This window comes from Cavia porcellus, unplaced genomic scaffold (genome assembly GCF_034190915.1).
Source record: "Cavia porcellus strain 051 isolate PalLab524CR breed Dunkin Hartley unplaced genomic scaffold, mCavPor4.1 scaffold_6, whole genome shotgun sequence".
Lineage (NCBI taxonomy): Eukaryota > Metazoa > Chordata > Mammalia > Rodentia > Caviidae > Cavia > Cavia porcellus.
In genome coordinates this window covers 28,431,992-28,454,583 of record NW_026947489.1, presented here as the reverse complement: position 1 = coordinate 28,454,583, position 22,592 = coordinate 28,431,992, and the positions used below count along the sequence as shown (strand labels likewise).

At 43.6% G+C, this 22,592-nt stretch overlaps 1 protein-coding gene across 1 annotated transcript in view; it reads right to left on the bottom strand.

Annotated features, from left to right (window-relative positions):
* Positions 1-6,379, bottom strand: part of Pla2g4e (phospholipase A2 group IVE) — a 54,048-nt gene extending 47,669 nt beyond the window's left edge. The window contains exon 1 of the mRNA XM_063250213.1: positions 6,181-6,379. Coding sequence (XP_063106283.1) covers positions 6,181-6,366 — 186 coding nt within the window. The 5' untranslated portion in view covers positions 6,367-6,379. The remainder of the gene's footprint in view (positions 1-6,180) is intronic.
* Positions 6,380-22,592: the final 16,213 nt, after the last annotated feature.

The window sequence follows — 22,592 nt, the reverse complement described above, 5'->3', positions numbered from 1 at the left end:
GGGAGAGGCTTCCTACAAGCCAGGTCAGCTTTGTTGCCTAGTAGGTAAAGAACTGCTCTGATGGCAGCGACTTCACAGGCAGGGACGGAGGACAGGGTAAGGCTGCAGGTCCTGAAAGAAGCTATTGGGGTCCCTAGAAGTCAGGATCTGGAGGTGGTCATCCACTTTGCCTTTCTCAGACTCAGCCCTGGAACTCATTTCTTGGGACAACATTGATGGAAACATGCACTCTTTTGTCCTGTGTGGGTCTCATGTGCTGAATGATACAACACTACAAATGATTTTACATGGAGGTTGAAGATACCAAAAATACAAATCAAAAATCTGCCAACCAAAAGCTTACAACAACCACATCAAAATTCACAGCCTTAGATAAGACTCACAATGGCAAATCTAGAGAAAAGAGTAAGAAGTCTGGGATGAAAGATGCCTCAATCTGTATCATGGCTCTGGTACTAACCAGATGGCTAGGCAGCTGATTTACCTCTTAGAGACTCATTTTTCTGACCTATAAACAGGGTTAATAGAATCCCTTTCCCAGAATTCTTGTAAAGATACACACAGTGGATTATACAACTGTGTAAAGAGTCTAACATATCATAAAACTTAACGAGGGATAGCTATTGCTGTTTTTATTATTTTTGCTACAGGACAATTAAGTTGGGAAGAATTAATACAAGCAATTTATCACTGTCATCAACTATAGTATTGTGATATAGTCTGGAAGAGGAATTGGGGACCACCTCTCAGCCTTTAAGTTAAAAGAAGCCTAAAGAAAAATTCAAAGTTGGCCTTGTGTGGGCCACAGGAAAGAGCCTCCCAGCCCGAGCACAGAGCACAGGCTCCACTGAGTGGTGGAAATGCCACCATGTCTGGGAACTGAACATGTATGTTTGAAGCCTCAGAATTAGGAATGATGAGGTGGGAAGTGCTGGTCTCACATGGCCTTGAAGAGCATGGTGGGGACTCGTGGTTTTACCTGGAGTGTCTTAACCAGAGGAGAGATGTAAGATCACTCTGGCTGCTGGCAGGATGGGAGTGGGCAGGACTGGGAATGGGAGGACGGGCTTTGGTGACCAGGGTGAGGGTGGAGATGGAAAAAGGTAGCAGGACACAGAGGTGCTTCCAGAGAGAACTTCAGGGTATTGTGATGGAGTGGACAGTAGGCTAAGGCATAGGGTGGCCATGAGGAGTCAGGACCTGGTGGACAAAAGCAAAACCCAGAGAGGCTGGATCTGGAAGGAACTTGGTCCAGTGTGGGAGCAGGTGATGCACCTGGGAACAGGGCCTGGGGCTAGGCCTGAAGTGGGGGTTAGGTTTGGAGCGGCAGCAGGAAGTCAAAAAGAGAGCAATCTCCAGGAACAGAAGTGGCAGAACACGGAAGAAGAGGTAGGAATGAGCTTGCCTCATGCCATGTAGGTGGCACAGAGGCGTGAGCTCTGCCAGGAGGGAAGGGCGTGAGGTAGGAGGGTGGGGGCCCAGGTGGGGCCTCTGGAGCCAGGTGGAGGTGCTGTCTTGATGGCACAGATAGTGGGACGCTGGTAGATTCTTAGGCCAGCTGCCAGCCAGCCATGAATCCACCCTTGACACAAGCAAGTCTGTATCAGGGGAGGGGAGGCCTCAAGCAAGTAGCAGCACAGCCTTTGCACCCTGAAAATATTTTCACATGTATTCTGTGCTGAAAAGAGAATAGTATGGGAGGTTTATAGACAAAGTCTCCCAGGACTTCGTCTTTGCATCGGCTCCTCTGGACCTCATTAACTATTCTTTCTTAGTTCCCTTTGATGGTGCTTCCCTGGCTGGGCTTCCAAAAGGCAGAGAACAGCAAAACACAGATTTTGCTCTCTCTATTCTGTCCCTTTCCCCTGTCCTCTGGAGATCATCCAGCTTAGTGGCTTTGAAAACAAGTGTGTTCTTCTCTGAATATATATTCACACAGCTTATCTCACCAACCTGGCTCCTGATCTTCAGACTTGTGTTGTCAACTGCTCATCTGGTCAGCTTTGCTTGGATATGAATCTCAAGTTAGACGGACATTGCCAGTCCCTTGCACCCCAGTTCATTCGTATCCTAGTTCCCCTAAACCAGGTACCTCCGGGTTATTAAGACAAAAACCCAAGGAGCACCCGTGATTTCTCATTCCATGTTCGATCTATCCACAGTCCTATAAATTCCACTTTCAGACAGATCCATCACTACCATCCCTGTCAAGCCACCTCTCTTTCTCTCGAGCTATAACAAATCCTCTTTACTAGTCTTCCTGTTGTTCCAAGGTGACAGTCACAGTAAACCGGCCATAGCAGGCAGTGTGAAACACAGGCGGTGGGAATGCTCCGTGGACCCCACAGCTACTTTCTGCACATCTGGCGCAGCATGAAACTCTGATCTCTCTTCCACCAGTGTCTTCTCCTGCTTTTTCCCTGGTCTCTGCTTGCCAGAAACCTCAGTTTTCTGTTTCTAGATCCCACCTGGCCAAACTCATCCTTCAGATCTTAGTTTAAAGCTCATCATTTATTAGCTATTGGTTCCTTTGGACCTCAGATATCCTCTTCCTCTTGTCAGCTACTCACTATGTGTGTGTGTGTGTGTGTGTGTGTGTGTGTGTGTGTGTATGTATGTAAAACAGAAAAATAAAGCAAAATGAAGCAGTTGATAGGACAGTAGGAAATCTACAATAGTTCCATATTGCATATTGTTAGCCTCTAAATAGTTGCTCAGACTACCGGTTTTAGGCTTGCAAATTCAATCAAACGATACAGTTCCTCTGAATCTGCTGGCTGCTTACAGTGTGTGTGTGTGTGTTCCTCTCTCCCCAGCCCATGTGCCTGGCTCACGTGGTGGTGAGGGACAGCTTCCTTCCTAGTTCTCCCTGGTCCCCATATTTTGTTTTTGCTATCAGAAACTGTCCTGTAGTTTTTGTCTGGCTCCCCCACTAGAATGTAGATTCCATGAGGGCCAGGTGTTGTCTGACCTGCTTGGCACTCTCTCCCATTTCTAGAAAAACAGCACCAGATACATAGTGGGAGTTCAACAAATATTTGTTCAATGAATTAAAAAATGCTTCATCTGTCCTGATTTCCAGGAGAGAATGTAGCAAGTGACATGAAGAATTACCCAAGAGTACAAGGCAAAGGTAAAACCTAGGAAAACAACTTGGTTGGGCTGGGCTTGGCCAGAGGCAACAGCAGTGACAGGCTGCCCCAGACTAGGAGCCCCTGTCTCACCTTGTCCACAGGGTGGGCCAGAGCGGGGACTCCCAAGGCCAGGTAGAGGGCTGGCAGATGTCATTGGAAGACTGGCGGGTCCTCCCCTCAAAAGCTGCCACATATGTAATGGAGGACTCTGCCGTCACTGCTTGGTCACATGTTCGCCATCACCTGTGCTGTCCCTTACACAGACGCACCTCCTCGCTGCAGAGATATGACTCTTAGTCCTATTCAGACAGGGCTTAGAGAATGGCCAGCCTACCATTCTCAGCCTACAGAGATTTACAAAAATAAATGGCCTACGAAAACCCTAATGGGTCCCAGTAAATCCTAATGAATGATGACACGCGCGTGTACACAAAGGAATAGTATCTGGCCATTAAAATGATAGTTATAAAGTTTATGTTACAACCTAGAAACTCTCCATGACTATAATGTTTAAGCTAAAATATCTGTGTAAACATGAAGAGCACGATTGTATAAAGATTGTTGAAGGAGAAAAAGATAGAAGAGTTACCGTTTTGACCCAATGGAATTATGGTGGCTTTGTCCTTTACATTTTCCAAAAGTTTTTAGAAACTACTTCCACATATATAAAAATGAAAATATTGGAGACTAGAATGGCGTTTACCGGACCTGGGCAGTGGGTGGGGTAGGAAGATGAAGTGGGGAGGGTTAATGGGGGCAGGGTGCAGTTGGTTGGGAGAAATAAAGTAACTCCTGGTGTTATACAGCACAGTCAGATAACTATGTTTAACAACAATAAATGGAACTTTCAAAATAACTAGAGGACTCTGAATATTCCCAGCATAAAGAAATTATTTCTGAGGTGACAGAGATGCCAGTTACCCTAGTCTGATCATTATATATCTTACACATGCTTTGCATTGTCTGTCACACTGTACCCCATAAATCTATATAATTACTGTGTGTCAGCTAAACATTAAAAGATTTGTAAAAGAAACTATTAAAATCGAATTAAGCAATATAATTTTATTAATATTTAATATTAAAACATTAATAAAATTAAATATTAAAAGTCAACACAAAATAAAAAATATCTTCCTATGATTTTCTGTGTTCCAGTCATGTGGCCTTTCTGCTCTGAAGCAGCTGGAAAAAGATTAGGGAGCCACAGGCACTGGGTCAGATCTCTACTGGACAGGTACAGAGATGACAGGGTAAAATAACAGCCACAATGAGCCACATCGCTCCAGCTTGGATGACTTGGGCACTATGCTAAGTATGTTCTCACACCTCACCTAAATACTTCCCACAGACAGAGGCACCGATGATGGATAAGGTTATGAATGTGTCTGAGGTAACAAACTGACATATGGCAGACCAAGGCATCGAAGCCCAGCTGATTCCAAAGCCCATGTGCAGAGCCGTTCTAAGGAGACCAGTGCTCTTACAGATACAGATACTAAACCACTGTGCTTTCATGGCTGCCTCTAATTGTGAGCCAGGAAGCTTAGGATGCCCAAACAGGCACACAGGTCCCTGACCTCTTTAGCAAGGCAACGGGCAGAGAGCTTGTCCTGATTCCTATCTCTCCTTTACATAACACATCAAGAGTGGGCCTGGCTGGGTGTGGTGACATGCACCTGTGACCCCAGATACTTGGGAGGCCAATGCAGAAGGATCATAAGTTTAAGGCCAGCTTGGGCAACTTAGGAAGTCCTTATCTCAAAATAATACAGTAACATTATGAGCTGGGGATCTGACTCAACTGGCTTACCTAGCATATGTGAGGCCCTGAGTCCTATCCCTTCTTTACTGCCCCCCCTCCCCAAGTAGTGAGCCTGTCTGAGCAGACACAGGGATGTCTGGGAAGGAGGTGGCATGGGGAGAAGAGGAAGAGTGAGTGGTCTGCCTGGCTTCTGGAGGACATGTGCTTTGGGAAGGATGAGATGGAATGGGGCAGAAGTTGGGGGAACTACACAGCTGGAGTGGCTTTCAGAAGGCCGCGGAAAGAGTTCTCCATGCCCACAGCTGTCAGCCTAGCCAAGGGATGCGCAGGGTCAACCTCCCTCAGTGGCCTCTTGTTCTTATTTTTTTTTGGAAGGGTACCAGGGATGCCTCTTGTTAATTTGTGTGGCGGATGTTAGGATGCAGGTGTAAAGTGGGACTTCTGTGGTCAGGCAAGGTGATCCCATGTCTGAGGCTTGGGATAGACCCAATGAGCCAGAGGCTGGGGGAGGCAGACCCTAGAGGGCCTCTCAGAGGCAGGAGGTATTGTCAGTGACTCCAAGAATGAGGCCTTGGCTAGCAGGGAAAAGTGAGGCCCACCCTGCCAAGCTCAGCCAAGGGAGAACACAGTCCCTCAGACCGTGGGTTACTGACAGGATGCCCTCTGTCACCTGGGAAGCAGCTGAGGCCAGATCTGGACAACTGACCTTACCCACAGAGGCTGCTGCATTTTGTAGCCTACCAAGTTTATCAGATGGGCCTTACTGAAGGTGTCTCTTTGTTGCCTAGGATGGATTTGCAAACAGGGTCAAATCCTTCTGAACTACAGGTTTCTACATGTATGACCCACCATGTACCATGCTAGTTTCCATGGCCTGAGGACTATCATATACCTGGCTCCCTGCTAGGTGCTTTGTATGCACATGTGCATGATCATGTATGTTCTTCCCAGTATCATATTCACAGAAAAACTTGCCATCTGAGATTGCCATCAGCATTGCTATGTGACCCCTCTGAGCTTCAGTCTCTTTACCTAATTCCTAGCTGGGAGAGTATCAGGTGTATAGAATACACTCAATGAAAGCTCATCTCTATTGTCAGCAGATCTGAGCAGAGAGAGGTACGGACAGGTAAGCAATAGGGAAGATGTGAAGGGCTCCTCCAGGAACAAAAAGAACTCATACAAACGCCATCGTTTAACTGCAGCAAAGCAAGTGACCTAATTCAGTCACTGAAGTGGGGGGTCAAAGGTGGATCAAATTCCCCAGGGATACAGATATACCTGAGAGACGCAAGTGGCCACTGGGTGTAAAGGTGGGTGATGGAGAGTCTCCAGGTCCTGTGCATCTTCCCACTCACTGAAATGTCTTCCAGAACCACTGTCCTCTTCATCCCATTGGGGGTTTGGAGTTCTCAGGCCACAGTGGCCTTCTGAGGACTGCAGGTACATTCCAGCCTCGTCTCCCATTCTGGGCTCAGGACAGTTGTGTGAAACTGACGGATGGGATGGTGGGGGACTCCTGAGAGTTTCAAGGATATTTTGTCAAGAAAGCGACAGGGCTGCCATCAGGTTCCTGCTGAAGACAAGCCAAATAAATTATTAAGGAAGTGAAGAAAGCCAGAATTTAGGTAAAGACTCTCCCCTCCTCCCACGCTCTGGGAAAAATTTAAACAGCTGTGCCTGCTCTGGTAGTGAGAAAGTCTTGAGCTTTGTTGGGGAAACCAGGGGCTAAAACCATGCTCACCTTGGACAGCGCTGGGGCAGCAAGGTCACAGTGTGGGCAGGACCAGGCTCAGGACAGCTCCTCACCTGCAGAAGCTATTTTTAAATGTGTGAAACTCGATATATCAGCAGGGAGAGGAGGGAGTGAGGCTGGAGGTGAAGCAGCCCAGGCCAGGAGGCCCAGGAGAGACTCACTTTCCTGGAGAGCAGTACGACTCACGGGCTCCTGCTTGACACACCAGACCTCTACTGAGCACTGAAAGTGAATACCTGGTCTTGTGTTGCAAGCTTATGGTGGAGGCTACGGACCCGAATAGTTTCATAATTTATTCTGCCTCTCATTTCAGTCTTTTCTTTCTTCTTTTCTTCCTTTTTTTCCTCTTTTCCTTTTTAATTTATTTATTTTTATTTTTCTCTGTCTTAAGAGTACCGGGATTGAACTCAGGGCTTTTGCACTGAGTACAGACCAGCCTTTTTTTTTTTTTTTTAATTTGAGACAGAATCTCACTGAATTGTTAGTTGCCCAGAGTGGACTCAAATTTGCAATCCTCTTGCCTCAGCCTAATGTTAGGATTATGAGTGTGTGCAACCATATCCAGCTCAGCCTTTTCTTTGGTTTGGTAGACAGTATCTGGCAGTGTAGAGAGTGCATCATAGCTCCATATTAAAAACAAAAAATCAGAAAGGAAGCTGAGCTCCAGCCTGTGAGCCAGCCGATGAATGGGCTGGGGAGAACTGTATGGTTTGGTTGACTTTGTAAGCTTAGAACCAAGCAACTATGTAAAGGACAACAATATGCAATATAGTTACTATCGTAGATTTTCTACTGTCTTTATAACTGTTTTGATTTATTTACTTGATCTGTTTTATTCCCTTTAAAGCTAAATTTTTAAAAGTAAATAAAAATAAAAAATCAGAAATTAAAAACAAAAACCCTCTTTGTAATCTGCTTACAGTAATTTTTAAAAATACATTAAAATGTGCACTTAGGGCTGGGGGTTTAGCTAAGTGGCATAAGTGCCTGACTGGCAAGCATGAGGTCCTGAGTTTGACCCCCAATATCAAAAAATAAAAAATAAAATAAAATGTGCGCCTTTCTTTCTCTGCTGACTCTGAGCTATCCAGCATGCTCTTGAATCGGAAACCTCCCTGTCACTCTCCTAGCCTCTTTCAAGATGCTTTTTACTGAGGCTGTTGTTGAGCTGTAGGATGTATTTGGCCTCGACAGCCCCATCAGAAACCATGTGATGGCCAGATCTGTCCTCAGACTGAGTGAAATGGGGTAAAAAATGTGCACAAGGTATCCTTTCTCTATTTGTGTCGCTTGGAGGGAAGGTCACATGAATAATAACACCAATAATGATAGACAGTGCCCATGTTCTTTAAATACACATCTAGTTCCCTTACAAATTAAAAGCACTTCGGAAATGATCTGAGAATTTTCCAGGTCCTTTTGGCAGGGCACTTAGCAGTTCTCAAAACACTCTCACTTAAGTTGTTCATTTCTTGGGGCATCACTCTGTCCTCTACTTGCTAATACGTTGAGTTTCACACTTTTAAAAATAGCTTCTGCAGGGCCAGGGATTTAATTTAGCAGCACAAGCACCTGCCTGGCAAGCACAAGGTTGTGAGTTCAATCCTCAGTACCAAAAAAAAAAAAAAAAAAAAGAAAAAACAAACAACCTTCTGCAGGTGAGGAGCTATCTTGAGCCTGGTCCCACACTGCAGCCTCTTTGACTGCTCTCATCGCTGGCAATCAAGTAGGAACAAAAGGAAGTAATTTGTGGAGTCCGTGTATAAGTGCCAGCTGTGGCCATCATATTTAACTTTGCCTCTTGCCCCAAAGGAGAGAGGAAGCCTGAAACCGGAAGAAAAAATGTTCTGTCGGCCGGGAATTTAGCTCAGTGGCATAAGCACCCGCCTGGCAAGTGAGAGCTCATGAGTTCAGTCCCAGTACCAAAAAAAAAAAAAAAAAAAAAAAAAAAAGTTCTGTGGATAGAAGTCTCTAATCTCCAAGTGAATTGAAGCCGGGCTTCTTTGAAGTCAGTGAGAAGGCACGTGCTAGATCCTGAGAACTGTGGGTTCTAGTGAACGGTCAGGGCATCCAGGTGAGCTGGAGGAGGCGCAGACGTGTTCACAGGAGGTGGAGAGTAGTGACTTCACTCTCATTTCTATACTCTCATCGTTTTTATACTTTAAAATAAATGTAGAGGTTAGAAATGGGGCAGTTTCAGACTTCTTTGGTAAATATTGTTGGGACTAATCAAGGAAAGGAAGCTCTCACCTGCAGGGCACAGGAGCGGTGCTGGGCCCTCCTGGCTCTGCAGCCCCACATGCAGGTGAGACCTGGAGTGGCACTGGGCACTGGTTCTGAGCAGCTGGCCAGGGAGATCCTCATCACAAACCTGACTGGGTGCAGTGGGTGGTGGCTGGAGCTGGAGGCCGGGGATAAGGTGCTGAGGCTGAGACAGTACAGAGCGGGCACAGTCAGCTGGCTCCTTCCCTGCTCCCTGGAAACCCTGTCCTCTTCTTCCTACCTGTCCTCCAAGACCCTCTCCTGCTTGGGTCACATCTCCCCATGTGGTCCAGGCTCCAGAGCTGCTTCAAGGCTGGAACTGCATGAAGGGACAGCTAGGTGACATTCACAAATCGTAGATCCTTGGGAACTTAGAGGAGCACAAGGAGCCCTCATGTCATCTAGACTCGAGTCACACAGAGTTCAAATATGATTTTCCTTTAGCAACATCCCCTGGCCCATATACTGTGCACTAAAGATTGAACCCAAGTCTTTGCACTGAGCTACACTTCCAGTCTTTAAAAAATTTTTTTTTAGATTTTGAAACAGGGTCTTGCTAAGTCACTAAACTGCCTTGGTTAGGCTTGGATTTAGAATCCTCCTCAACTGCCCAGAGTGCTGGGGTTACAGACTAATGCCACCATACCCAGTTTAGAAATATTTCTAAGGGATGTCTCCAGGGCTCATCTCACTTATTTCCCTGTAAAATGCACCTTCTACATATTAAAAATTAAAGACAGTCAAAAGAATTTCTGCCTCAATCAAAACAATGACTGTATCCCAACAAGGCTCTTCCACTGAGCTCCACGGGATCAGGGTCCACCCCCAGCTCCAGGCCCTTGGCCCCTGGTCTCCAGAAAGGCCCCTGGGAGGAGCACAGTTGGTCACTTGGTCCCTGTGGGTGATACCCCAGGAATCTTGGCAATATTGTCCTGGAATGGCAGCATTGTTCAAGCAGCAGTATCCCTAACAGAAGTGTGTTCTGAGTTTAAATACACACAAGCAAACCTTTATGACCCTTCTCCCCAGGGCTCATCTTGTGCTCATTTCTGCTGGGTCCTCTCTGAGGTGGGGTCTGTATCTGAGGAATGTACCTGGCTCATGACAGAGCCTGGTACATGTTGACAATGAAAGAAGAATTGGTAGAGGAAAGGAGAAAGGGAGAGATGGAGGGAAGCAGGAAGAAAAAGAGGAGAGAAAAGCAAGGCCCAGTAGGTGATTTGTGGAGATGGCAGCAGCATTTCAGGGTGACAGCCACAGAGGATTTATGTCGAGGTAATTTGTGTTTGTCCTACTTGGTGACTAAAGTTCATCTTTTAACTTCTCCCTTTTTTACAACCTTGGGGAAGCTTTAACTTAATTTTATTAAACATTTTTATGAGTACACTAATGAATTTTTATCTAGAACATATTTTATGAAATCTGTACACAGCTGATTATAGAGAAGGGAAGTAGGTGGGGGGTATAGGGAAGCTGTATATTCCTGTTTCATCCCAATTGTTTATAACAGAACAGTATTTTTATAATTCTCAATAAAAGAAATAGAAGAAAAAGAATTTCTCTGAATAAATCTAATAATTCAATTTAATTTCTTGGTCAACTTTCAATAAAAAATATTTAGCTGCTTCCAGTTTTTCTACTTGTTTTTGTTTAGATCAAGTCTTTTCCACATACCATGATATTTCACCCATTGTAACTTGAACTTTGTGAATTTTCTTTTGTGGGTGTTATTTCTTAACAAGTCTAGCTGGGTCTCGTGGGACACACCCATAATCCCAGCATTTGGGAAACTGAGGCAGGAGGATCATTGAGAGTTCGAGGCCAGCCTAGGCTACATAATGAGTTCAAGGCCGGCCTGCACTGCAAAGTGAGACCCTGTCTCAAAAACCAAAACCAAAAAACCAAATCTAAGTGTAACCAGATTAATTATTTTTATTCCCACAAGTGTGATTCTTTAAGCCTTTATCATGTGCAATTTTAGCTTTTGTTGGTTTTATTTTGCATTGTTTATTCCTACTCACTGCTAATTGGACAAAGGACTGATCATTTGTTTTTACTTATTTCTTTTTTATTACAAAAAACACTGGTAAAGCACAGACATTTCCCATGTCAAGATTAAATGGTAGAATACTTTTTTGCTTTGTTATATTAAACTAACCACTTAGTTTAGGATGTGGGAAATCCTGTAGCTAGAAAATGACACCCTCAGCTTTCAGACTCTTAAATGGAGAATGTGCTGCATTAAGAAGACATCTTGGTGGGGGGGGGCACATAGAGAATGGGGTGCCACATATACCAGCAATGTCATGCTGTTTCTGATAATGTCCCATTGGATTGATGCTTGTATTAGCCAGCTTTCCAATACTGTGATGAAATAACTGAACTAAGAAACTTACGAAGAAGAAAGATTTATTTTGATTTATGATTTTGGAAATTCCATCGTATAAGTCCATAGTCTCTTGGCCCTGTTGCTCTGGGTCTCTGATGATGCAGGACATCATGTTGGAGGGCAGGTTGAAATTTTCTAAAATATATTCTTGAATGATCACTTTCATGACTTAAAATTTCAAGAGTAAAAATGGAAGGGAGCTTGTTTACTTCATGACGATCAGAAGAAAAGGGAGAGACTGGAAGGAGCCAGGTTCCCAACATCTCCTTCTCAGAGGAGACAGACCAGGCTGCTGGCCCTGTATCTGGAAGAGAAGCCTCTTTCTCCTACAGCCAGAGGCCCAGCTGGCACCTTGGTGCTAAGCAGATTAGCCAGGGCACCCTCAGTGGCAGGTGTCAGACAAGCTTACCTATAAAAAGCAACTCATTGCCTCACCTTACTGGAAAAGATGTGGGACCAAAAGAAACCTGGAATGAAAAGCAGCTCGGACTCTGTGCTGCTCCTGTAAGCAAGACAGTGCCGGGAAGCAGTTTGTTCAGCAGGCGGCTTTCTCTTAGGGGTACAGCGTTTGATCAGCAAAACCCAGGGCCAGGGCTCTTATAATGGAAATGTCAACAAGTCATAATTACTGCACATTCCTGCTGATGGGCTCCACTGTCCTTCAACAAGGCACAACAGGTGTGCACATGACAGACAGTCCTGTTGAGAAAATTGAAGTTATTAGTGCTCTAAATAAGGAATACATACATAAAGATGAGAACAGCCATGTCACAGCACAGGGGCATTAAAAAACTCAATAAGGCTCCCCAAACTCAAATACCCAATCCAAAAATGGGCATCTGAGATTAACACTCACTTCTCAGATGAAGAAATACAAATGTTAGGCCAGGGATTTAGCTCAGCAGCATAAGTGCCTGCCAGGCAAGCATGAGGTTGTGAGTTCAATCCCTGGTACCAAAACAAAAACAAAAGAGATACAAATGGCAAATAAATACATGAATAAAATTTTCAAAATCACTGGTTATTTGAGAAATACAAATTAAAATAATACTGATATTACATTTCACTCCAGAAAGAATGTTTATCATCATGAAATCAATTGATAACAAATGTTGGCAGAGCTGGGGGAGGAAAAAATCCTTCTGCACTGTTGGTGGGAGCGTAGATTGGTACAACCACTGTGGAAATCAGTGTGAGATGCCTCAAAAACTAGGATTGGAGGGCCCATTCAATCTAGCTATTCCCCTTGTGAGTATTTTCCCAGAAGAATTGAAAACATCATACCGTAGCAATCTATATGCACCCATGTTTATAGCAGCACAACTTGTAATAGCTGAATCTTGGAAACAACCCAAATGCCCATCAACTGCAGAATAAATAAAAAAGATGTGGTATTTTTGTTCAATGGAGTATTACTCAAATTATAAAGAAGGAAAAATTGAGGATATTATAGGTAAATGGATGCAAATTGAGACTCTACTCATAAATGAAATAAATCAGACTTGCATGTGTAAATATCATATTACCTTTCTACTGTAAAAAAAAAACTGAAAGAGTGAATAAGATCCAAAATGTGCAATATAATTGTGAAAATGAAAGGGAAAGAAAGTGCTCAAAAGGAAAGAACAACTGGGATAGAGGAAAGGAGAAAAGGAAGACGGGGAAAGATTCTATGTATATATGTATACATATTTGTGTGTATGTATATATATTCAAGTAGATAACTATCCTACTAATCTCTGTTAGTTCATCAAAAAGAACAGTTTGTGTTTTCGTTTAGTTTGATCCTTTTTTTCAAGACTAAATCTTATAATCTGAAAAACTACTTTGAAGATAACAAAATGCAGTATATTAACTACTGTTAATTTCTTATTATTTTGTTTTGAAATTCTGTCCTTTTTTATCTTTTTTGTTTTTTTAAAATAAAAAGAAAAACTGAATAAGACACAAAGGAAATACATCTGATAGTTCCCTCTATAAGCCTCTTTCAATTTATTTATAAAGCTATGATTTTATAATTCTCCCTAAAGGAAAACTTTTTCTGCACTGCTGCACACAGTAATTTCACTGTACCTTTTTGATGCAATGTAATCTTAATATCCTCTTGCAGAGCTTGACCTAGTATCTCCTCAGTATTTCTCTGGAAAGTCAGCTTGTTGTGTTTTCAGCAAACTTTAATGCTTTAATAGCTCTAATAACAGGGGCTGGGGATTTAGCTCAATGGCATAAGCACCTGCCTTGCAAGCAGGCAGTCGTGAGTTCGATCCTCGGTACTGATAAAAAAAAAAAAGCCTTAATAGCCCTAATAACTAGTGATAAAGCTTATGGCTTAATGCCTTGCTCACAAAGTTATACACAAATAGTTTCCATATCTAAATCAACATTCAAGATTTTTGAAATCCCCAACAGAACATCCATGGTCTCCCTCGCCATGTTGAGGTTCACAGCTGCCACTCACATGGTCCGGGTTGAGGAAAGCCTAGTTGGGCTGACCCAGAACTGGAGTTCCTTCCTTTTGCCGGGGCACCCCACCATGTGTCCCCAAATTTTGTAGTTAAAATTTTTTTGTTGTGATGGTGGTGGTGGTAGATAAACCCAGAGTCTTTCACAACTAAATCAACAGCCTTTTAAAATCTTTTTCCTTGAGATAGGGTCTTGCTAAATTGCCCAGCCTGGGCTTAAATTTGAGATCCTCTGGCTTCAACTTCCTGGGTAGTTGGGGTTATAGATATGACCCACTGTATCTGGCTTTTTTAAAAAAATAAACTCTTAATACATACAGAAAAGGGCATGGATCATAAGTGAGCAACTTGATGACTCTTCATGATTTGGTATGGTTTGAATGTTTGTCACCCTGAATTTCTGCATAGGGTACTTAAGTCCCATTATCATGGATTAATGGTGTTTAAAGGTGATAGAATCTTGGCAGGTGATTGGGTAATAAGAGTTCTGCCCTCAGGCAGAGTTGGATCCACTCATGGATTAATGGATTACTAGGTTATCTCCAGAGCAAGTCTGTAATAAAACCCACACTGGCTTCTATGGGTCTCTCTTGTATGGGTCCTTGTCACCATGTGATGCCCTGTACCATCTTGAGACTCTGTGGGACACCTAACAGCAAGAGGACCCTCACCAAGTACTTCTCAATCCCCACAGCTATAGAAAAAATAATTTTTCTTTATAAAATACCCAGTCTCAAGTATTCAATTAGGGCGGTGGAAAAGACTGACACTGTTGAACACATTCACATAACCAGTACCTTGATCAACAAACAGAATATTACGAGTACCCAGAACCTTCCTGGGTTCCCCTCCAGTCATGCTCCCTGGGGCCTGCAAGATACTCTGTCCTCATTTCCAGTATCATAATTAGTTTAGCTTTCGTGCTGTCATTCAGGATTATGCTTTCATGCCTCAGCATGATGGAAATTCATCGCCAGTGCTGTGTGTAAGACACAGTACTCATTCCCATAGTTTAGTAACTCATGGCACGAATCCATCAAAATCTACTTATCAGTTTTATTATTGATGGGCATCCCAGTCATGAAGAGGAAACCCCAAAAGGCATCAGGTTGGGACAGTACTGTTAGAGACCTCACTCAGGTGCTCTCACCCTGAAATTTTGCTCTGAATTATATCTTTTTTTAAATATTCCTATAAATGCTGGTTACTAATCAATACACTATGATCGCTACATGAGTTTAAGAATATATATTATAGAGTGTTGCACATGCTCTGTGCGTGGGGCGGTTACTCTCTCCTCCCACCCTCACTCCTCCCTTAACTGTCTGCCACCTGATACCCACCCTACCCATATTCCACTGCTGGTCACTGTCCTTGCAGAAATTGGTTCGCAACACAGCCCTCTGGTGGCGGCCATCTGAAATGCAACCTTAGTTCAAATTAATGGCAAAGTTTCAAACCAGGCGTTGTCTAGCATCACACCCAGGATATCACTTATACAGGAACCAAAGATCATTTATGTACATAAAAGCCAAATCTAACCAGGATTCGGGTCCATATTTAAAATGAGTACATTAAAAATAACAACTAGCATTTACCTAATACCTACTACGTGTCGGCGAAGGAGGAGACTACAGGGGATCTCTGACAGAACCAACAAGATATGGAGTAATAGGCCAAAGAGCAGTTTACTGCCAGTGCCCCCCCCAGGGACTAATGTCCACCCTGGAGCCCAGAACAAAGCCCCGTATCCACTCTTATATTGTCTCTATCCTATGGGGCAATTTTTCTTTGGAAATCAGAACAGAGCAAAGCTACAGAAGCAAAAGCAATGTTTAAAAGGAAATAAAAATTTAAAAAGGAAATGAACAGTGATCCAGAAGACAGGAACTTCAGAAGAGCTTTTCCAAGTCTGCTATGCTCTACTGATGTTTTCCTAACAGCTGAACCTGTACTTGACTGGAGTCAAAACCATCCATCTCTTCAAGAAGCCCAGCTACATTGATTTTCCAAAGCAGCTTAGCTGCACGGCTAACCCACAGTTGTCCAGCTTCACCCCGCGAGGTGGTCCCCTCTCAGTAATCTGCCAAGTCTTTCACCTGCATTGTCATCAGTCAACAATGCTGCAGAGGCTATGGTTGGCTCCTTTTAAAGATGAAGAGGCTTAGAAAAGTCCACTAATCATTTCCAGGTGCTCAGACCCAGGATTAAACCATAGCCTGCCCCCTACAATCATGTCCTGCCCTCCCAATTGGGTGCTCCTTGCTTTCTTCAGGATCTTTCCTGCAGACCGGGTCCCTTCCCCAAGGAGGACAAGAACAGTTCAGAATTTCTCCGAGCTCTCTGCTGTTAGGCAAGTTCTCCCACTCCATCTTCCCCCTTTATTCTCACAATGGGGACAAGGTGTGCTTGGAATAACCTTGATCAGATCACAGTGTACCAGTGGGTGAGTCTGACACCATCTTTCTGCATCTGAAAGGCATCAGTTCAACCTGTCCTCTGTCCCCATGTCACTGCTCACCATCAGGTATTAGGTAAGATGACCAACTTGTCCCAGCCTGCCCAAGACTGTCTTCATTTTACATTGAAACCCCCTCTGACCCAAGAACCCAAGTCTCAAGCCAGTCCAGTTCTGGGAGAGTCACATCCTGGACTTTCTCAGTAGACATGAGGCCTGGGGCCTCTGTTAGGCCTGGGGCACAGATAACATGACTGTCAGTCTGCAATAGAGAGGAATGTTAACAGCTGTTCTCCTGTACGGTTTTGGAATAGCTTGTTTTGAAGCAGAGTATGTCACCATACCAGTTTCGGGCCGGGGTAGGGCCTTCTGGATGGACAGGTCTGAGCCATAAGGCCACCTGCTGAGTTGGGTAGAGTGTGTGGGGACACTGAGCTGTGAAGCAAGTGCAAGAGAGGTGAGCCCCTTGCATGGAAACCAGGATTCTGTTCCTAGAAGGGTGGTGGTCACAGCTGGAGACAAGGAGTACCAACATGCCCTGGGTTTGCTGTGTGACCCTGGGAAGGACATGTCACCTCCTCTGATGTCTGCTTCCTCACTGCAGATGGAAATGATGGACCAAGGGCTCTGAGGCCCACCAGCCTTGAATTCTTACTATGGACCGCAGCTGTGCTGGGCTCCTGCCATGCCTTGAAATATCATAGCTGTGCCTGAACTCTGTGGGAGTCTAACATCAAAAATATCTAACCGCAGCCAGGCATGGTGGTGCATGTCTGTAATCCTAGCATCCTTGGAGGCTAAGGCAGGAGGATTGAAAGTTCAAGCCCGGCCTGGGCAATTTAGCAAGACCTGCTTCCAAATAAAAAGTGAAGATTGCTGGGGATGTAGCTCAGTGTGAAGGCTCTGGGGTCAATCTCCAGTACCACGGGGGAGAGGGGTCCAGCTGCTCTGATATCACATTCTTCTTAGCCGGTGGTTGGATGGAGGACAAAAGCTCAAACCCAAGACCAAAAGTTCTTTCCCCACAACCTTTGGAGATGCTGTGTCTTTATCTTCCTCAGGCCTCTCAATTGAACTATCAAAGAATTTGTGTCATTTTCCCCCCATAGACCCATTCTTTCCTTGTGTCTCCCCATGTCTCCGTCTCTGAACAGAATCCTGCCAGAGGTGACATCCTCAAGCTTGGGAACCAACACTGCCCCAGTAGTCTTGAGCTGCTGGACATGTGCTGCTGTATTTTCTTGACAGCATTGGACCAGCCAAGTCAGGCCCCAGCTCCTGATCCACAGAAACTGCAAAAACTCCAGGAAACCACACCGAGAAACCGAAATCCTGGGCCTCTTGACCTTGTTCCTGGACCCCAAGGAAACAGATCTAAGGTTCAGCATAGCAGATGTTTGGTTTTTCTTTTCTTTTTTTTAAAATTTTATTTAAGGAAAAAAAAGAAAAAGGGTACAAGTTATACAGATTTAAAGAAAAAAATAAACAGTAGGAAATCACTAGTTAATGGATTACATTTTGTCATCTTAGAAATAATTGTTCAAGTTACAAAATTAAAGCTTATAAAGTGAACATTCCAACAGTGAGACTGCAAACAGTTCTGTTCAATGATCCAACAAAACTCAGGAATATCATTATCTATCTTATACACTTAAATATACATGCAGTTATATCATTTAGAGCACTTTCTTTTCCTCTCTTTTGTACAATGACAATTACACATTTTGGGTTTTGTTGCTCCCAGAGTTCTTATTACTTTTTTGGAAGAGAGTAGAACCAAATGTGACATAACAGAACAGAGTCAGTCAAATCAAAAGGGTGGACATAATAGATAATGTAAAAGCATAATACTAGGTGATCAACAATGGTTACCATAATGCCTCCCGCTATCTCTAATAGAATTGCCTATATCATCAGTTATAATAAAATTGAACAAAACAGTAAAGAACAAAACCGACAAAACCAAAACATTAGAGACATTATAGATCTTCAAAAGTAGATAACAGTCAACCAGAATGGGCATCATAATGAATCCCACTATCTTCACAGCTGTTGCCTAAACTTTCGAACCTGGTACTATCAAGCAAAACAGAATAGAGAAACATCAGTCAAAACAAGATGGTGAGAGCAATACAGGGCTTTAAATCAAGATAATGGAAAGTCAAAGTGGGTTACTATAATATATCCTGCTATTTTTTATTTATTTTTCCCTTAATTAAAAGGATAAAAATTAAAAAGTAAATAATAAAATGGAGATTGAGATAAAAGAGGGCGTAACTGCAAAACAGCGCAGATCAAAACATAACCATTTAAGCAAAATAGTGTTTCACCACAAGATAATCCTGACATAAAAGTAGTTACCATATTGTCTCTTTCCTTGAAATCTTTGAGTATAACTTCATATACTGTAGCATCAAATATATCAAAAACAATGTAAAACCATTTAAGAGAATGACAGTATTACAGGGTATTTAGAATCAACTAACAGAAAATGAACAAAAGTTTCTGTATAATCTCCTTGTCTATAAAAGGTTTTGCTTATACTATCATATATAATAAAATCCAATAAGATACAACCTGTTTAGACCAATGGAGACAGAAGAACAAAAGCTTGATGAGACTTCAAAACAAGATGATACTAAATCAGTATTAGACGACATTTTCTCCAAAATAGCTGTTCCTATCATCCAATCTTCTCTGCTCCATTTCTGTTGAGCTCTTTTTCTGTCATTAGTTGTCAGTTTGTCTTCTTCATTTTGTTTTCTGCTCCATTTATTGTGGCCTCTCTGCCGCTATTTCTGGATTCTTTGTATTTTTCTTTTTTAGAATATCCTGCAGTATTCTCTGTAGAGATGAATTGGTGGTTGCATATTCCCCTAGTTCCTCTTTATCCTGGAAGCACCTTGTTTTTCCATCAATTTCCAGGGATAGTTGTGCAGGATATATCAATCTTGGCTGGAAATTATTATCTTTCAAAGCTTGAATTATTTCCCCCCATGCTCTTCGTGATTTGATGGTTTGTGCCAAGAAGTCTGCTGTAATTCTGATGGGTGTTCCCCTGTAAGTGATCTGTTTCTTGTCTCTGACGGCTTTTAATATTCTGTTCTTGTATTAGATTTCTGGAATTTTAATTATTATATGCCTGGGTTTTTCTCTGTTTGGGTTGTAGGTGGCTGGGGTCCTGTATGCTTTATACAACTGAGTATCTTTACCTTTTGCTAAATTAGGAAAATTCTCCTGGATTATTTCTGTGAGTAGCTTTTGTAGTTCATTTGTTTGTGTCCCTACTTCTTCTTTTATGTTCTTAATTCTTAAGTTATAGAATCTTATCATCTTCTAGTCTTTGTATTATCATCTTCTAGTCTTTGTATTATTGCTGTTTGTTTCTTTGTTATTTTTGAGAAGTTTTTCATTTCATGCCCCCATATTACAAATCTGCCCTCCAGTTCAGATAATCTGTCCTTAGTTTCTTTCAAGCTGTTATTCCAGTTTTTGATAGAGTTTTTAGTTTCCTGGTAATCTCTTTGAACCTGCTTCACGTATTCTATGCTTTCTCCATTTTCTCCATTAAACAATTCCCCTCTTTTTCTGTTCTTCCATTCCACCATCTGTTTTTTTCTTGGGTGGTGCTTAGCATTTCTCTAACTATTCTGCTTATGTCTAGCTTCAGGTCATTAATAACTTCATTCCTGAACTTGTCTATGAGGCTCTGGAGATAGCACTTTATATCTATTGGTGCTGTGTCTGCTATTGCCTCTTTCTCAGGATTGGGGGCCGAGGAGCCTTTCTTGTTGCTGCCTCTTCCCATATTCTTTGTTCCTTATATATGCAAGCGTATATAGGAGGCCCAGCTTCCTTCCCTGTCAGCCACAGTCTGATTGAATTGCGCCGGCTAGGTGTTCCTGCCCACCGAAGCACACCAGGAAGTTGCAGACCAGGCAGCCTATGTGGGACCCGCCCCTCCAGGTCAATCTACCTTCAGGTGCTGGGACCTGGGCTGTGCTAGCCTACTGGGTCTCAGCCAGCAGCGTCACGTAGGCTAGGCACTGCTCACCAATCCCGCTTGAGAGGGGGATCCGTGGCTGAAGTCACTGCAGCACCCTGTTCCCGCAAGTCTGCCCGGTCCCAGAATGTCCTTTGTTGGAGTCTGCTAGACAGTGGAAGAATCCCAGTTTCTCTCACTCACCGCAGGTCGATGCACAGCTCCCCGCCCGTCCTGCTTTCAACTCCGTTCACCGATTCCCGTTCTCAGAGCTTTCGTGCGTCTCTCTCCCTGCCAAGCCGATGTAGACTCAGCAGCGCCGGCGGGAAACCAAATCACGGCTTCCAATGGCGCGGGCTCCAACTTCCACACTGAGGCTTTTCTGTTCCTGTTATAGCATCAGGATTGCATTCCCAGTTGGTTTCTCTCAGCCCAGTTTGTTCTTGGGTCAGCGGGGCATATCTCCACTTGCTTATGATTCCTTACTCCACACCATTCTTGAATTCTAAGCTGGGTCTTTCAGAGAGCCTCCGTACCTGCTGCTATCTGTCTGCCATGTTCTCCTGGAAGTCCCCTGGTTTTTCTTCTAACAGATACTTGATTAGCCAGTGTGGTACAAAGATGTGCATACAGTTGTCTCTCAGTGTCTGGAGCTTGGTTCTGGGGCCCACAAACACCCAAATGTGTGGACCCTCCCTTATGTAAAATGTCATAGCATTTACATATAAACTACACACATTCTCTCATACTATTTACATTAATCCTTAGACAATTTATAATACAGAGCGCAATGTAACTACTAGGTGCACAGTTGTTATGCTATGTTGTTTAGGGAAATCAGACTAGAAAAGTCTGTGTACATGTTCAACATAGACACAGTTTTCTCTGAATATTTTTAACTTATGTATATGGGCCCCTGACTTCGGGTGTGTGTCTGTGTAGAAAGAGAAAGAAAGAGAGAAGGAGAGAAACAGAAAGATTTATCTTGAGAAATTGGGTAACGCAGCTGGAGAAGCCTGGTGAGTCCAGGGCCTGGTAGAATAGTTTGGAACTCAGGGAGGAACTATTGTCTGAGTCTATAGGCGTCTGATGACAAGAATTTCTTCTTGTTCAGAGGAGGCCAGTCTTCATTTGCTTAAGGCCTTTGACCTTGGACAAGGCCTGCCCACTTTTAGAAGGTAATCTGCTTTACTCAGAGCCCACCATTTTAAATGTTAACCCCATTAAAAAAAAGAAGGAAAAAACATTTTCAGATAAACATCCAGAATATGATTTGACTGACTAGAAACTAGCTCAGTCACACTGGCATATTAAATTAACCTTTAAGGAAATGCCCTACTTTAAACTTTTTTTTAAAATCTGAGCTTGTGATTAATTTTATCAAGCAATATTTTCATACCATTGTTCTGATTCGTCCATACATTATTAAAATTTTTGTAAGTTTTCTAATGTATATCATTCTTGCATTTTTTTACATAAGTCCAACTTGATCATAAAACAAATCCCCACAGCTCATCTTTTGCTTTTCATTCCCGCTGCCACATCTACATGGAGCAGAGGCCTGGCACTGGTGGCTGTTTCCTGTCTCTGCCTGTCCCTTCTGGGCACGGTCAGGTGGGCCCAGTTGTATGACCTGCTTAGGAGCCATGGGCTTGGGCCTGACCCCTGCTGGGTACGGCCTGTGTTCAAATCAGAGTGCCTCTGGCAGGACCTCCTGGTACTGGGTGAGTCAGGGCCCTCAGGTAGCAGCAGGAGGGGAAAATACACAAGCACTCGCAAGCCAAGTATGGCCAGGATCTCAGCCCAGCCTACTCTGGGGTCACATAGAACCCTGCTTAACCCTCTTTGGCATCAGTAAGTTCCCCAAGTGGAAAGAGCTCATTTTCCCCTGTCCTTACTCCCCCACCCCCACCCCTGTCATCTCCAGAACTTGGGTGCCTGGAGTTGACCAAACCCCAAGGCTGAGGACACATGTTAGACTGCCAGGTTTTTGCAGGATTCTGGGCCCCTGCCTTGAGGACCACCAACTGCACAGTCCAAGGGGATCAGGCTGCCTTCACTACAGACCAGATGGCTACAAATCTAGAGGCCTCTAGACCCCCCCTTGGATTCTATAGTTTCTAGATGACTCACAGGATTCAGTCTCCAAAAAATCATTGAACCTAGGGTTACAGTGTTCTTATAGCCAAAAGTCACAAATTAAAATTAGCCAGCGGGAGAGATGTTCAGGACAGAGCCTGGGTAAGACCCACACATGGAACCCTGGGCCTCCTTTCCTGGTGAAGTCCTGGATACTGTCACCTCCTCCCAGCCACAGGAACCACAGTTCATGCAGAATAGTGCCAGCCCTTGAATAGATTTTCCTGGGGCTTGTCAGGTGCTGT